At 41.8% G+C, this 14,886-nt stretch overlaps 1 protein-coding gene across 1 annotated transcript; it reads right to left on the bottom strand.

The window, feature by feature from the left end:
- Positions 1-7,880: 7,880 nt before the first annotated feature.
- On the bottom strand, positions 7,881-14,214 carry KCTD12 (potassium channel tetramerization domain containing 12). The gene has a single exon (XM_023186137.3). It carries the CDS (start codon positions 13,882-13,884, stop codon positions 12,907-12,909), a length of 978 nt encoding a protein of 325 aa, XP_023041905.1. The 5' UTR covers positions 13,885-14,214; the 3' UTR covers positions 7,881-12,906.
- Positions 14,215-14,886: the final 672 nt, after the last annotated feature.

The raw sequence follows: 14,886 nt of genomic DNA, 5'->3' as shown, positions 1-14,886 counted from the left end.
TGGACAAGAAATTTAAAAAAAAAAAAAAATGGTAAGAGCGTAGATTTTAAGTGTTCCCAGCATAAAAAAGGTAATGCACGTTAAATAGCTCAATTCAGCCATTTCACAACATATATATAGTAAAATATCATCTCATAGAAGATAAATATATACAACTTTATATGCCAATTTACAATGAAATGAAATACAAAAAAATAAAAAGAGCATGTCTGTCGTTTCATAGTTATGCTTCATACATTCCCCCTACTCAATGCCTGAGTAACCCCATTCTTCCTCTATTTCTTTCTCAACAGACAAAGGAACTTCTGTGCAAAGAGGCTTCTGGTTGTCTCAAAGAGTACATGGAGAGAATATAAGGTTGTTGACTAGACTGGGATGTTTTTGTATCTGCAAAATTGGAAAATTTATTTTAACAAATATCTCGTTTTGTTTAAAAACATACTATATAAATTGGCTAAATGATATTAAAACAAAAGCACACTAATCATTTTTTAAAGCTGTTAGCTTTTAGACTAAACCACTGTTTGGTTTAATAGATACAAAATATTAACTACTAAGACAGAAGTTCCATAAAATTGTACTAATAAGGTTAATTTTAGCTTCCCATAGTCTTAGCCTTATTAATAAACTCTATTTTAGCTGTCCACAGCCCATAAGGACTACAGAAACTTCTTTGGAACATATCTTCAATAATAAGCTACCAAAAACATCCTTTTAATTTCAAAATTAATAAGCAAATAGCCTCTTTGTCAAACTCTCATAAAACTGTAAACTTTGGAATTGGGGAAAACATTTTTATATCATTTTTTGTATGAGAACTTCAGACATTCTTATTTTATGAAAGACAAGGACTGAATTGGATGGTGATGACAGCTACTAAATGTCTCCAATATCAACTTCCTTCACAGAATCCCACACAACAACAGTAACCCTCATACAACTCCGAGCCCTAGTTTTAAAATGTCCCTGTAAGGTAATGCCATGTCACAATTAAAGCAGTGAGCTCCACACAGTTTCTCTCCAAAGCCTGTAGCAATTTTAAATTAACTTCAACCTTTTTTCAAGATAAGGTGACTCCCTCTGTCTGCTCTTTCTTGGCTAAAGACCATTTCTGATTAGTTTCCTATAACTAAATGAAAGCTAATACATTTGTCTGCCCCAGTTGCCATAACAAAATGCCATAGACTGTGTAGCTTACACAACATAAATTTATTTCTCACAGTTCTGGAAACTGGGGAGACAAGATCAAGGTGCCGGCAGAGTGTGTTTCATTCTGAGACCTCTTCTCTTGACTTGTCAGTGGCCACCAGCTCTCTGTGCTCACGTGAACTCTTTTTTTTGTAAGCAGGAGAGAGTGAACTCTGGTTTTTCTTCCTCTTCTTGTAACCGTACTAGTTCTATTGGATGAGGAATCCACCCTTACGATGGCATTTCACCTCAATTATTTCCATAAAGGACCTACCTCCAAATACAGTAACATTGGGAGTTAGGACTTTAACATATGAATTTGGAGGGCACACACACTTTCAGTTCATAGCCACTAATATCATCCTTTTAACTGGGAAATTGTTGGTAGATTTACCAACTATGTCTGGATCCACAAAGTAAAATGAAGTTAAAGATGAATGTCAAAGAATTCAAAACCCCAAAAGCTCTTTTCAACTGTTAGAGCTAACACAAAAATATTTATTTGCCTATTTATCCCCAAATTGACTCAAACCTAGAATTAAACTAAATGATAATAACATGAAACTTTTTTCAGAGTTCTTCTTAGATACTGGGGGAAGGAGACTACGTATATGTTACAGAGGAGAAATACAACAACAAGACAATAAAGTTTCACTCTTGGTTTTTGGTTTTTGCTGTACTTACGTTTTTAAAGTAACATTCCCAAAACTAGTGAACAAAATTTTAACTAACAGCTCCATTTCTGACATTAGCTCATGAAGAGAACTTATACTTTGAACACATGGAGTTCTGAGCAGGAAAAAAATATATTCACTATTGTAAGGTCAGAGCATCACTGAACAGATCATTTTTTTTTTATTATTATACTTTAAGTTCTAGGGTACATGTGCATAACGTGCAGGTTTGTTACATATGTATACTTGTGCCATGTTGGTGTGCTGCACCCATCAACTCGTCAGCACCCATCAATTCATCATTTATATCAGGTATAACTCCCAATGCAATCCCTCCCCCCTCCCCCTCCCCATGATAGGCCCCATTGTGTGATGTTCCCCTTCCCGAGTCCAAGTGATCTCATTGTTCAGTTCCCACCTATGAGTGAGAACATGCGGTGTTTGGTTTTCTGTTCTTGTGATAGTTTGCCAAGAATGATGGTTTCCAGCTGCATCCATGTCCCTACAAAGGACTCAAACTCATCCTTTTTTATGGCTGCATAGTATTCCATGGTGTATATGTGCCACATTTTCTTAATCCAGTCTGTCACTGATGGACATTTGGGTTGATTCCAAGTCTTTGCTATTGTGAATAGTGCCGCAATAAACAAACGTGTGCATGTGTCTTTATAGCAGCATGATTTATAATCCTTTGGGTATATACCCAGTAGTGGGATGGTGGGTCATATGGTACATCTAGTTCTAGATCCTTCAGGAATTGCCATACTGTTTTCCATAGTGGTTGAACTAGTTTACAATCCCACCAACAGTGTAAAAGTGTTCCTATTTCTCCACATCCTCTCCAGCACCTGTTGTTTCCTGACTTTTTAATGATTGCCATTCTAACTGGTGTGAGATGGTATCTCATTGTGGTTTTGATTTGCATTTCTCTGACAAATGGGATCTCATTAAAGTAAAGAGCTTCTGCACAGCAAAAGAAACTACCATCAGAGTGAACAGGCAACCTACAGAATGGGAGAAAATTTTTGCAATCTACCCATCTGACAAAGGGCTGATATCCAGAACCTACAAAGAACTCAAACAAATTTACAGGAAAAAAACAAACAACCCCATCAAAAAGTGGGCAAAGGATATGAACAGACATTTCTCAAAAGAAGACTTTCATACAGCCAACAGACACATGAAAGAATGCTCATCATCACTCGCCATCAGATCATTTATTTTTTTTAAGTACTTGCAACTGTCATTTTTAAAACCCACAACTCTCACCAACAGAACATTTGAAATAGTATACTCCAGCATTTCAGGGAGGTCAAATTTCTTTCCTACAACTTTTAGAGGCACCTTTTGAAACTTTCCAGTTAAGATTTTCAAAAATCTGTACCAAATAATAGCCCCAGAGGAAAGTATATAATATGGCTGTCAGTGAGCTTGACTTTCATCATAAAATGGAAACATTGTCGTGCATTTTCTCCTTTAGCCAGAAATTCACATGGGGCTTTGGAGCAGCTGCCCTGTAATAACGATTCAGAAAAAAAGATACCTGAATCAATTAGTTCTTATCCTAATCTTTCTGACTTTCAAGTCAGATGAAAGGCTAATCATTTTTATATATTTATGAAACTAGTTATATCTTTTCAAATATATAGGTATAAAGGGGGATTATTGATCTTTGGTAGTGTTATTTTAAAAAGCAAAGATTGGCCGGGCGCGGTGGCTCAAGCCTGTAATCCCAGCACTTTGGGAGGCTGAGACGGGCGGATCACGAGGTCAGGAGAGCCAGACCATCCTGGTTAACCCGGTGAAACCCCATCTCTACTAAAAATTACAAAAAACTAACTGGGCGAGGTGGCGGGCGCCTGTAGTCCCAGCTACTCAGGAGGCTGAGGCAGGAGAATGGGGTAAACCCGGGAGGTGGAGCTTGCAGTGAGCTGAGATCCGGCCACTGCACTCCAGCTTGGGCGACAGAGCGAGACCCCGTCTCAAAAAAAAAAAAAAAAAAAGCAAAGAAGCAAAGATTGTGGCCGGGTGTGGTGGCTCACACCTGTAATCCCAGCACTTTGGGAGGCTGAGGTGAGCAGATCACCTGAGGTCAGGAGTTTGAGACCAGCCTGACCAACATGGAGAAACCCTGTCTCTACTAAAAATACAAAATTAGCCAGGCATGGTAGTGCATGCCTGTAATCCCAGCTAGTCGGGAGACTGAGGCAAGAGAATCGCTTGCACCCGGGAGGCAGAGGTTGCAATGAGCCAAGATTGCCCCACTGCACTCCAGCCTGGGCAATAAGAGCAAAACTCCGTCTCAAAAAAAAAAAAAAACAAAGATTGGCAAATTTCAAGTTAGTTCTTTTTCTCCCTGTATGTGAGAAAAAAAAACGAACTAACATAAGCATTCATTAATTTATTCAACAAACCTTTATTGATGCTCTCTTACATGTTATGTACTATGTTGAGCCTTGGGGCAAAATAGAAAAATAAATGCTTTTTCTGTTCTATAAATGGGCAAATAAATGTCAAGGGTGAGCTCACTATCTAACAGAATTAGGGCTGCTCTGTATAATAGAAGCAAGCAACCCAAGTCATCAATGAGCCTAAACTCTTCATTTCTCTTGTATTCCTCTTGCTTAAAAACTGTGATTTTTTTATTCAATGCTTTCCAAAAAGAAAAGACAGAGCAAGAAGATATTTCCACTGCCCTTTTCTTTCTACATACAGAAGTGAGAACTTGCTCTAACTTTGGATTCTACTCTTCCCTCATCCACCTAGAAAGCAGAATGGAGAAGGATAATGAATTATTAAGAACATAAAGTATAATAAAAAAAATGGTAAATAACTGGGGAAATGTTGTCAGTTACTCTAACAAAAGACAATTCCAAATAATTAATTTTAGAATCTATCATTCCTATGCTTCATCTTTTTCACTCTGAAAAAAAGGAGGGAGGGTGAAGCAGAGGTCATTCTTAGTAGTTGTTAAGTGTATTTAACAGAATTGTGAGGGAAAGACAGTGTTCATAAAATTTCAACCATGAAACGTGTGTAAAGCCCAAGGATGCTAAGTTTTTTGTTGTGTCTGGTAGTTATAGAAATACTTTAACTTCTCTAAGTACTTGACCAGTTGACCATTTTGCTCACTGTTGGTGATGGTAAAGGAGAAGACTGTGTCTCAAATATATTAGAGGCTCAATTAATGGTTGTCGAAGCTGAAAGGATGACTTCCCATTTGGGGACTTTGTATGCATAATAATAGGTGCTTAACACAGTCCCTACTAAATAATTGATGAGGTCTCTCTAAAGACTCTATGTCTCTTGAGGATGAGACCTAGGGATTAACAGAGCAACAGAGTTTCTCATTCAAACATGGTGTGTCCAATATTACTGCAAATCTCACTCATGCATAACCTGACAGGTTTGAAGGGAGAAGAAAGATGAACAAAATCTGACCCACTCCCCACCACCCCCATTGCAGCCAGGAGATCTCCACATGGCTTCAGTGGTCCTCTCATCTGGACTCCCATGAACAGCCTCCTTCCTGGTTTCTGACTCTTGGCCATGCCTATCAAACCCATCCCGCGCAGAGCCCCCAAACGGTCTCTGCAGAATTGAATTCTCTGACTACCTTACACCTTGCTTAAAATTCTTCAGCAAATCTTCAGAACCAAAATTCAAATCTTATAATGGGTTATGTGAGGCTCACCCTGATCTGGCTCTTACTGTTTCTCTGGCCATCTTTTTTTTTTTTTTTTTTTTTTGGCTGGTTGGTTTTGGTTTTGTTTTTTTGTTTTTTTTTTTTTTTTTTTTTTTGGTGGGCATAGAGGGCTTTTTGTTTTTGCTATGAGGTTTCAGCAACACTGAGCTGCTTCTAGTTCTTGCTGTCTCCTGATCATTCCTCACTAAGCTGACCTGGGCTTAGCAGGCCTCTCCTCTTTCTCTTCTTCACTTTTAAGCCTTTGCTCTGGTTTCTCCTCCTCTAGCAAGCCTAAGATATGACTTAGGTATCCCCCTTTCTGACTCCCTCAGTTGCTCAGCCTATCTTAGTTCTGATTACCAAGTCATTCTATCTTTATTTGGCTCTCTTACTAATCCTCAGCACTTCTGTGTCTTAGTCATCCCTGTTTCCCTAACAGATTGGCACAGTGTGGCACACAGTAAGTACTAAGAGATTTTGAATGAATGAATCCTCAATGGCTGTTATACAAGGGGGGAAAGTTGCAGCAGACAAGTTAAGAGTTAATGGCCTAAAACAGCCTTGATGACCTCTTTTCTACTTCGCCCCATCTGCTACTCTTAGGAGAACTGTGAGTGTAAAGAAGGTGCCTTTGGGTCCCAAAGAGACATTGAAACTTCTTACCTGAGCATAGTAAAGCAGGGAATTTAGGAGGCTGACATTTTCCCTAAACTATCCCTCAAAAATCAAGCCCAGTGTATGCCAACAGACGTTCTCAACTCTACCACTACCACCATCACCAAGTTCCTAATGGCAGAAGAGGGTGAACTCATTCCTGGGATTCTACAAGTTCAGAGTGTCTTTAACATGTAGGGTTTTCTCTCTTAAATTCATGAAAATTTCTCAATCTTTCCATAAAATGAAACAGATTTTTATAAATCACTTACCAGTGAAAGGACCTAATTCCCCTACCCATAGGTACGTATCTTAATTAGTAAAACTGAGATTCCAGAAGGCACACCATATTTCTTCTATAGCTTCCCATCCTTTTCCAAATCCCCCTGAGGTGCCTCCTTAAGAAGTATGGGATATAATATGGCTCCTTTAGATACACTGTATACCAAAAACTATTGGTCATAATTCATTTTAAAAATCTAAAATAAAATTTGAAAGGAAGTAGAAAACAAAGGGAAGGGGCCTTGTTTCCAATATAAAAGCTACATAAAACTTCACACTTATATACCTAATGACTCTAGAGTGATTTCATACCACCCCCACCGATTCCTAAAGAGCTTCCCGTGAATCCCACTGTTTCCATAGTTCCTCAAGAAGGAAAAAGTGCCTCCTGGTCATTTCTCTCTTGGCATCACTTCATACAAAAAAAGCTGGACTCAAATATATTTGCATATATGTAAAAAGGCATTCAGTACAGCACTCTTTGGAGTAGGAAAAAATACCTGGAAATTTAAATGCTTATCAATAAAGGACTGGCAAAATAAATGACAGCACATCTAGACAATGTCATATCATGCAGAATATCGAGTAGCTATCAGACAAAATGAGGTAGATCATTGCTACATGTTCATGCATTGCAATAGCTCCAGGATATGTGGTTAACAGAAAGCAAGACACAGAACAGGTGTGATTTCCATGGAAGAGAAAAAAGTTGGCCTCTAGGAAAAACTAGGGGTTACTGGAGGAGGATTAATCTGTACTAAATTTTCAAAAAATAATGTGTCTACACACACGCACACACTTTTAAAACAAAAGCTATCCAGAAGAAGTACAGGCAAAAGGAAAGAGGAAGGGTGAAGCCTGGCTCACTCCACCCGCCCGACTCATGGCTTCCGGTGCCATAACCCAGACAACTTGAGTTTCTGTGATTTCTCAATCCTAGCAGCACTGTGCCTACTTTAGAGAGGAGGAACATCAACCACTAGAGATTATGCAGTAAAGTGCCCCCACATCAAAAATGCAGCTCCTCTTTCCCAAGATTTTTTAGAACCTCCTCATGAACTGTACTTTTAATTAAAGCACATCTCAAAGCTTCTATTTCCTTGTCCCTGTACACAGCAATTGGCATATGCTGCAAAGAAGTCAAAGAAAGTGTTTGCGAAAAACATTTCTTCCACATTGAGTACCAGACCGCCTGGGCATTCTTGACAATAAACTCTGGGGAAAGAAGCTGTTTGTGCTTGTTCCTGCTGGTCGGTTCTTTGGTGAAGAGTTCTGATGGCATAATGCTCACCAGTAGTCCCACAACAATTTGGGAAGTGTTGCCAGTATTTAGAGAACCCCATAAATGAAATTAGACCAGTGTTCAAGCCATTCCATGCCAAGGAGCCAAGAGGAACAATTAAAGGAGTGAATGTTTTATTCTTTAGTGTTTAATTGAATACATAACAAGTCACATAATTAATGATTCATTATTTCACACACAGGAAGGAAAACAGTAGCTAGTATTTCTGTTATACAACTGGTTGTGAACAGGGAGAACAAAAACCTCCACAGCATTAGATGGTTGAAGAAATTCTCAAAGTTTGGGCATGTCTGAAAAGACCTCAACTGCATCTTTTTTCAATATAAAGGGATTTTTTTCTTACATTTCTGTGTCATTAGAAAAATCTGATAATAACAATTTTTTCTTCTCTTCTTACATTTAGAGAGAATGGTTTAATGATATGTACTACTTAAAATTTCAGAATCCCAGATAACTCTGTGTGAATCTTACATTGTCTAGCAGATAAGGTTTTCAGATGCCTGGAAAAATTTAAACAACATATAATTTTATAATTTACATCTTCAAAATTAACATCCACGATGATGTTTTAATCCTTTGTCACTAAATGGTTACTAACGCTGTTTGAGTGGTCATAAATGAATTGTCATTTGTATTCAATAGTAATAGCAAAATTTACCTGCCTATAAAGTCACAAAAACAGTTGTATAATAGTTTACATTACAATTAATGTACACATACCTCAAAACACATTTAGAATTTTGAAAAAAGCTGGTTTGGAAAAAAACCACTAAAAATGTAAGTGACAACAAATCTTGATTAACTAGTCCATCTTCCTACCACACATGATTATACTATAATGTAGATATTCTGGTTGAATTTCTTCCATCCAAGTTTCAAGGGCCCCAGTAGAAAATCAAGTGTTAATACTTTTAGATTTTTATTGTCCAAAACTGTGACAAAGAAAAGCTAACTCTAACATAACTTGTTTCTGGCTATACAAAGACCTATTGCAGGTTCTATAGATACTGAAGAGTATTTTACTTATTTCTCAAGAGACGGACTCAAGCCATCTAAGAAAATTAATTCAGTTTTTAAATGATTTATAGTAAGGAAAAACAGGAAAAAAATTCCAAACAAAGGATTGATTCTGATAGGCTTACAACAAAAATATTCAGTTTACTATTTTAAAAACTAAATTGAGTAAAGTATTTGTGATTTAGACTATAAAATAAACTCTCAATGAATTCAACCCCTCCAGTCAATACTTTTCTTAATGTCTGCATCGTAATTTAGCATTTTGCATGTGGGAGTACACAAATGATTTGAATATTGGATCAGAATTTACCCTAACTTGAAGAGTAAGAAGTTATGAAAGTTTCACCTTACATGGCTTTATTGAAATAACATTCCATCAAAACTTCCAATAAAAATTGGAATATATTATCAGCAATGCCAATTGCTCATTTTGTCTGAGTATTAAGATTATGCATTTCCTCAGAGAAGCAGCAGGTCCCATATATACAGACATATATATGGCTCTGGTTTGAAAGAGAAGACAATTTTGTCTAGTATTATAACTTATCACTGTGCTATCAATCAAAAAATCCAAATAAGAAATACAATACAAACAACATTGAAAGGGAAAAAATTTTAAACCTCACATCTTCAAGGAATATTTTCTACAGCATATCATTTGAAAAACTAGAATGAAGAATGAATACTGTTCATGGTCCACATGTATTAAACAAAAAACATTTCAATTACTTGGTGCAAACACACAGAACCTGGTACCTTTTTTTTTTAACCCCCATTGTCTACTCCTTTTTAAAAATTAAGTTTGCTACTAAAAGTCTAATGTCATTCACTTGTATTTATGGCCATCAAATGGTAATTAGGGCAACATATGTAAATGCATGCCTCCGAATCAGATTCATGCAGTGATAATTATCTCAACAATTTATGACATTCTCCCAGGTTATTTGAATGGTATCTTTGGAAGGCTAACTCAAATGAATCCACAATACTGCCACCATTACAGCTTACAGGTGATTACAATCCACTTGACAGGCCTCAAAGGTTCATTCTGTGGCCCAAAGCCCATGGAGGGGAAGGGATCTAAAGGTGTTCCTGTCAAGTTATTTTACTTGTATTATACTATCCACCCAATGTAAAATGAATTTTCTTCACAGCCTTTACTTTAGGCTAAAAATAGACAGTTTTCTTTTATTGACTTTAACTTTAGAGGGGACAGTCGTCCCTGGAAAAAGAAGTAGATTTACTGTCCCTAACCATTAAATTCCCAGTCTTTCAAATAACGTAGCGGGTGCTGGGTGTGACAGGGTGGAGTGAATAAGATGCCTATGTACAAGACAGTGGAATAGTTCAACTCAGAGGTTTACAAGATAACGTTTGTAAGACTTGAGTGACAGAGGCAAAATTTTAGCAGTTTCTCAAGACTCTTGGAGTTGAACAGATTTGAGAAGGGAAATCAGAATCGCCGAGTCTTGCCATCTGTCAGTGGTTTTGATCTGTCCCAAGATGTTCTCAATCATGTGCTTCCTGTTGAACAATCTAACAAAATACCATGCAGGATAGAGAAATCTCTATAACACTGAATTTTGGTCAGTGAATAAGAGTCCTAAATTATTTCAGGCTTCAAACAGATAAATTCTGATGCATTATTTAGTCTGAGACCAAACTCAACACACAAGCAAGCACAACTTCCTAGAAGTGTTTCCATTTCGCCCAAAATTACAGGCTTTGTATATAAAGTCAATTTTACTTTTCAAAAAATGTTAGTCTAATAAAATACTTCAAATCTATTTCCCAACTAAAAAAAAATTAGTGGATTAAAAATACAGGTACCTTGATTTTAAGTAGACAGTTAATCAACATATGATTAGTAAATACAACCAACACTCAAGAAAAAAAGTATAGAGCAAACTCAGTTTTACAATTATGTATTTTTTCCTAACCCAATTTCCCCAGAGATAAGGATGTAAGAAACTCATCAAAACATGTTGCTTTATATATACACCAGCTGATGCAAATTACTGGGGTAATATAGGAAATTTTATAGCATTAGTAAATGAATTAAAAAACTAAATGATTCATGTAAAATGTTTATATATGGTATATACAGCTTGGATCACATGAGTCTAAGAATAAAACTGTTCCAATTTGTAACATCTGTATGGACATAGTAAGATACAGTACGAGATTCATTTTTAAAAACAAGGAAAAATAGCACTAATTTAAACACTGAAAACAGCTCTTACAAAATCCTTAAAAACGTACATCAGAGAAAGATGCTGAAAACAAAACAAAATAGGCTTCTCCATCATCACAGAATATCCAAAGGACACCTCACAGCATGGAGCACAGCATGGAGCATGGCGAGGTTTATTTCCCTTCACTTATGGTGTACATAGGATATGCATTGTGAATTTATTCCATGTAAGAGTAAAGGCATAAGGCAACCAGGTCTCCTTCTGTTTCTGTTGCATTTACCTATTATTAGACCATTTTATTGCTCAGCTCACTTTTAAGTACTTACTTGCCTTCATTTAAAATATTCCATTTTACAGCTATCTAAAGATAGGCAGCCCTTGGTGCTGAGTTCTCTGCAGTTCTGTCATTTGAAAAGATTTCGCTTAACTTCAAACAAACTGCATGAAAGTGGCATTTTCAGGTTTTCAGGTTTGCCCAGAAGTCAACATTTGCTGGGCTTGGAGAAAATAAGGATTTTTAATAAGTGATCTTAGGTCTAAGTAACCAAAATGAAACTTCTTTTGCTCAACAGATTTTAAAATCAGGATTTATAATCAACAAGAAAATAAAAGTTCAAAAACTAAAACCCTACTGGGTAACTCTTTGGTTAGATTATATATAAGCATTAATAACTCTTAAGTTTAGAACTCAAAACAGTAAGTTCAACAAACTGCCAGTTAAGAGTAGGTCTGTTATTAATCTTTATAAAATGCTTGGCATGTTTGCATTTACTATATGATATTTTTAAAATGTGCATGTACTCAAACAGATGGTACAAATTTCCAACTTTCAAATCATAAACGAGTATGTCGGCTTCTCCCTTCCCACCCTTCCTACCCTTTCCTCCCTCCCCACCCCCCCCCGCCCACCAAGTCTTACAGCTAAAGGAAGGTCCTACTGCCATTCATTGCAAGAATACAGGTTTTCCTAATACCCACGACGTGCACTATGACCCAGCTCCCTACAGTCACTGCCAGGTGACCTCTTACGGCGCTTGGAGACCTGAGCAGCCTTGCACTCTTAGGCGGCAGTGTCCTTTCTCCCTCTTGCCAGTAACTGCTGCCATGTCAACCCCTGGAATCAAGGGCTTCTGGCGAGCAGCAGCTGAAAAGGGTGCCTCTGCAGGCAGGAGGGTCACTTTCTATAAGTTTAAGCCACAGGCTGAGACCTTTTTATTCTGTACGAGAAAAGATCCTTCACTGTCCCAGCACTAGATTCTTCTACTTTACGTGTAACTTTTCAAAACTTTATTCGTTTAGTTACTGGACTGCCTCCATGGGGTCCGAATTCCAGGCTCAGAATCTTCCATCCAGCCTTCTAAAATTCTACCTTCAAAAGAGGTCAAAAAGACTGTGTAATGACCTTGTAAAACACTAACCCCAGACAGTGGAACCAATCCTGATCTCTTAAACCCCCAGTGAGTCATAAGAGCTTGAGAAGAGTTCAAGGAAATCTTCCGTACAATGGACATGGTCCAATCAGGTTCTGAACAATTCAATCATTCCCAGGTACTCGGTGACTCTGTGGCCACACTGCCCCAATAGATCCAGATTGAAGTACCATCTGGGGGAGGGGTGGTTGGAGGCAGGGAGTAGAGGAAGCATGGAGTGGTAGGTGGGGCTGGGGTGGGGGTTCCTCTGGGTTCTCTAGGTTCAGGAGGTCCAAAGAAGATGAAGCAGCCGAGAGAATTTGCGGCTGTAGGTTCTGAAGTGGAGGGAAGGTGGACGGATAGGTCTCACCCAGCTAATACTGGAGGAGGAGATTGGGAGAGGGGCAGCTGGGGGACAGAGCGAGGACAAGAGGCTCTGTAATCATCTCTCGGGCAGGAAAAGGAGTGGGCGCTGGAGTGGCGACGGGGTCTGGGGAGCTCACTCCCTGCAGAAGACGTACTCGGTGTAGCTGGTCCAGATCTTGTCCTCGCTCTGGTCGGTGCTGCTGGCAAAGGCGCAGGTGCCCGTGGAGCTGCACGCCACCATGTGGAAGCCCGATTCGGACAGCTTGTCGAAGGCCTGCTCCAGGAAGTTGAACTTGAGGTAATAGCGCGAGGTGTAGCGCTCCGGGGGACGGTCCGGGTCCCGGCTTTCGTTCAGGGTGTCCCCAAAAACCTCCTTGGCCAGCGACGTCTTGCCGCACACGGTGATGCGCGCCACTCGCCGGAACTTCGCGTCCGCCTGCGCATCCCGCCCGATGGTGTAGGAGCCGCGGTAGCCGATGGTGATGTAGCCCGAGCGCCGGCTGCCGTCCAGCGACTGGGACGGCGTGAGCAGCGGACCCGCCGCGCCCCCGGATGGACTGCGGCTAGCAAGCTCCAGCGTGGGCGAGGGCGCCCCGGCAGAGGCGCCCTCCTGCTGTTCGGGCTCCGCGTAACCGAGCGGCAGCAGCTCGTCACCCAGCGAGCCCTCCTTGTGCACCCCGCGCCGCGAGGGCGGCGGCCCCGGGCCGGGCTGCTGGGGCGCCCCGAGGCGGCGCACGAGCTCTGGCAGCTCGAAGTACTCGGCCTCGCGCTGCAGCCGGCTGCGCTCGGGGAAGTAGTCGGGGAGCACGAGCTGCAAGTCCCGCAGGTAATCCAGGATGTAGCGGAAGAGGAAGCCGTCCCGGTCCAGAAAGAAGCGACCTTTGCTGTCCCGGGCCAGCTCCTGCGGCTGCTGCTGCGTGAACATGCGCCAGAGCAGCGAGTCGGGCACCGACACCACCGTGCAGCGCCGGGTCACGTACACCTGGCCCCCCACGTTCAGCTCCACGATGTCGGGAAAGAGCGGCGGCTCCGCGGAGGACGACGAGGAGCCGCTGCCGCCGCCGCCGCCGCCCCCGTTGGGTAATCCACGTGTGCTGTCCGCCAGAGCCATGACAGAGAGGTGGCCGGGCCGGGACAGTGGTGGGGAGCCGCGCTGCACTCAAGAACTGCAGCCGCCTTCCCAGGAGCCCCGGAGCCCGGACGCTCGCTCAGCCTTGCGCCCCGCCGCCACCTCCGAGAGCCGCGCTGAGTCGAGCAGTGCGAGCGCGCCGCTGTGCGCCCCCGTAAGCTCCAGTGCGCTCCGCCGGCCTTGCCCGCGCGCTCTAGGCGAGTGCTGGGTCGCGGCCCGCGCGCTGCTTAAGTAGAGCCGCCTGCTCTGGTGCCGTGGCGCGCAGGAGGCGTGGGCGGTGGCGGAGCCTAGCTTACCCGGCGGGTGGAGGGGGGAGCGGGGACTCGATTTGCATCTTAAACGCGGACGCCACGCGGGGCTGCTGGCTCCACCCCAGCTCGCGATCGCTGGGGGCGCCCGGACTCCCACCCGCCCCCCACCCATCCCCCACCCACCAGCCCCGCCCTGTGGTCCCACCCAACTTTCTCCCTCTTCCAAAGCCCGAGACTTGGCGGCTTCGGAAGACAGCTCCTTGGAGGGACAATCACTGCGCCCCCTCCCCTTTCGCCCCAGCCAGCACCCAGGGAGTCTGAAAGGAGGACGTGAACTTTCTGGAGCCTCCCGCCCCGGGAGTGGAAATGCGGGGCAGCCTCCGGCCCTCCCGCCTGCGGAACTGGCCGCTTCCAGCAGTGCAGCTGCGGCCTGCCATCGTCGGTTGTCGTGTCACTGAAAGTAGAGAGACGCGAAAAACCTGGAGAGAGGAAAGGGCCGCCCCAGTCCGAGCGCAGCCAGATTTTGTTCAAGTTGCCTTGCAGCCAGTCTGGAAGAGGAAAAAAACAAAAACAAAAAACCTAGAAACAAAAAGCAAACCTCAGTGTCCCGCAGTAGGATGCTTTACGATAGTTTATTTTCTGGCTGCAGAGACAAAATGAGATCAAGCTCCAAATCTGCTCATAATTGCAATGCCCTCTTCCCGCAGGGCCTTCGAGGCCAGACTGAAGTGAA

The sequence above is a fragment of the Piliocolobus tephrosceles genome, chromosome X (assembly GCF_002776525.5).
Source record: "Piliocolobus tephrosceles isolate RC106 chromosome X, ASM277652v3, whole genome shotgun sequence".
NCBI classification, from domain to species: Eukaryota; Metazoa; Chordata; class Mammalia; order Primates; family Cercopithecidae; genus Piliocolobus; species Piliocolobus tephrosceles.
Note: the sequence above shows the minus strand (reverse complement) of the source record. Positions and strands in the feature narration are given on the sequence as shown.

Bases quoted from the DNA above. Each gene is read 5' to 3' on its own strand.
- KCTD12 (XM_023186137.3), bottom strand. From the start codon at position 13,884: ATGGCTCTGGCGGACAGCACACGTGGATTACCCAACGGGGGCGGCGGC.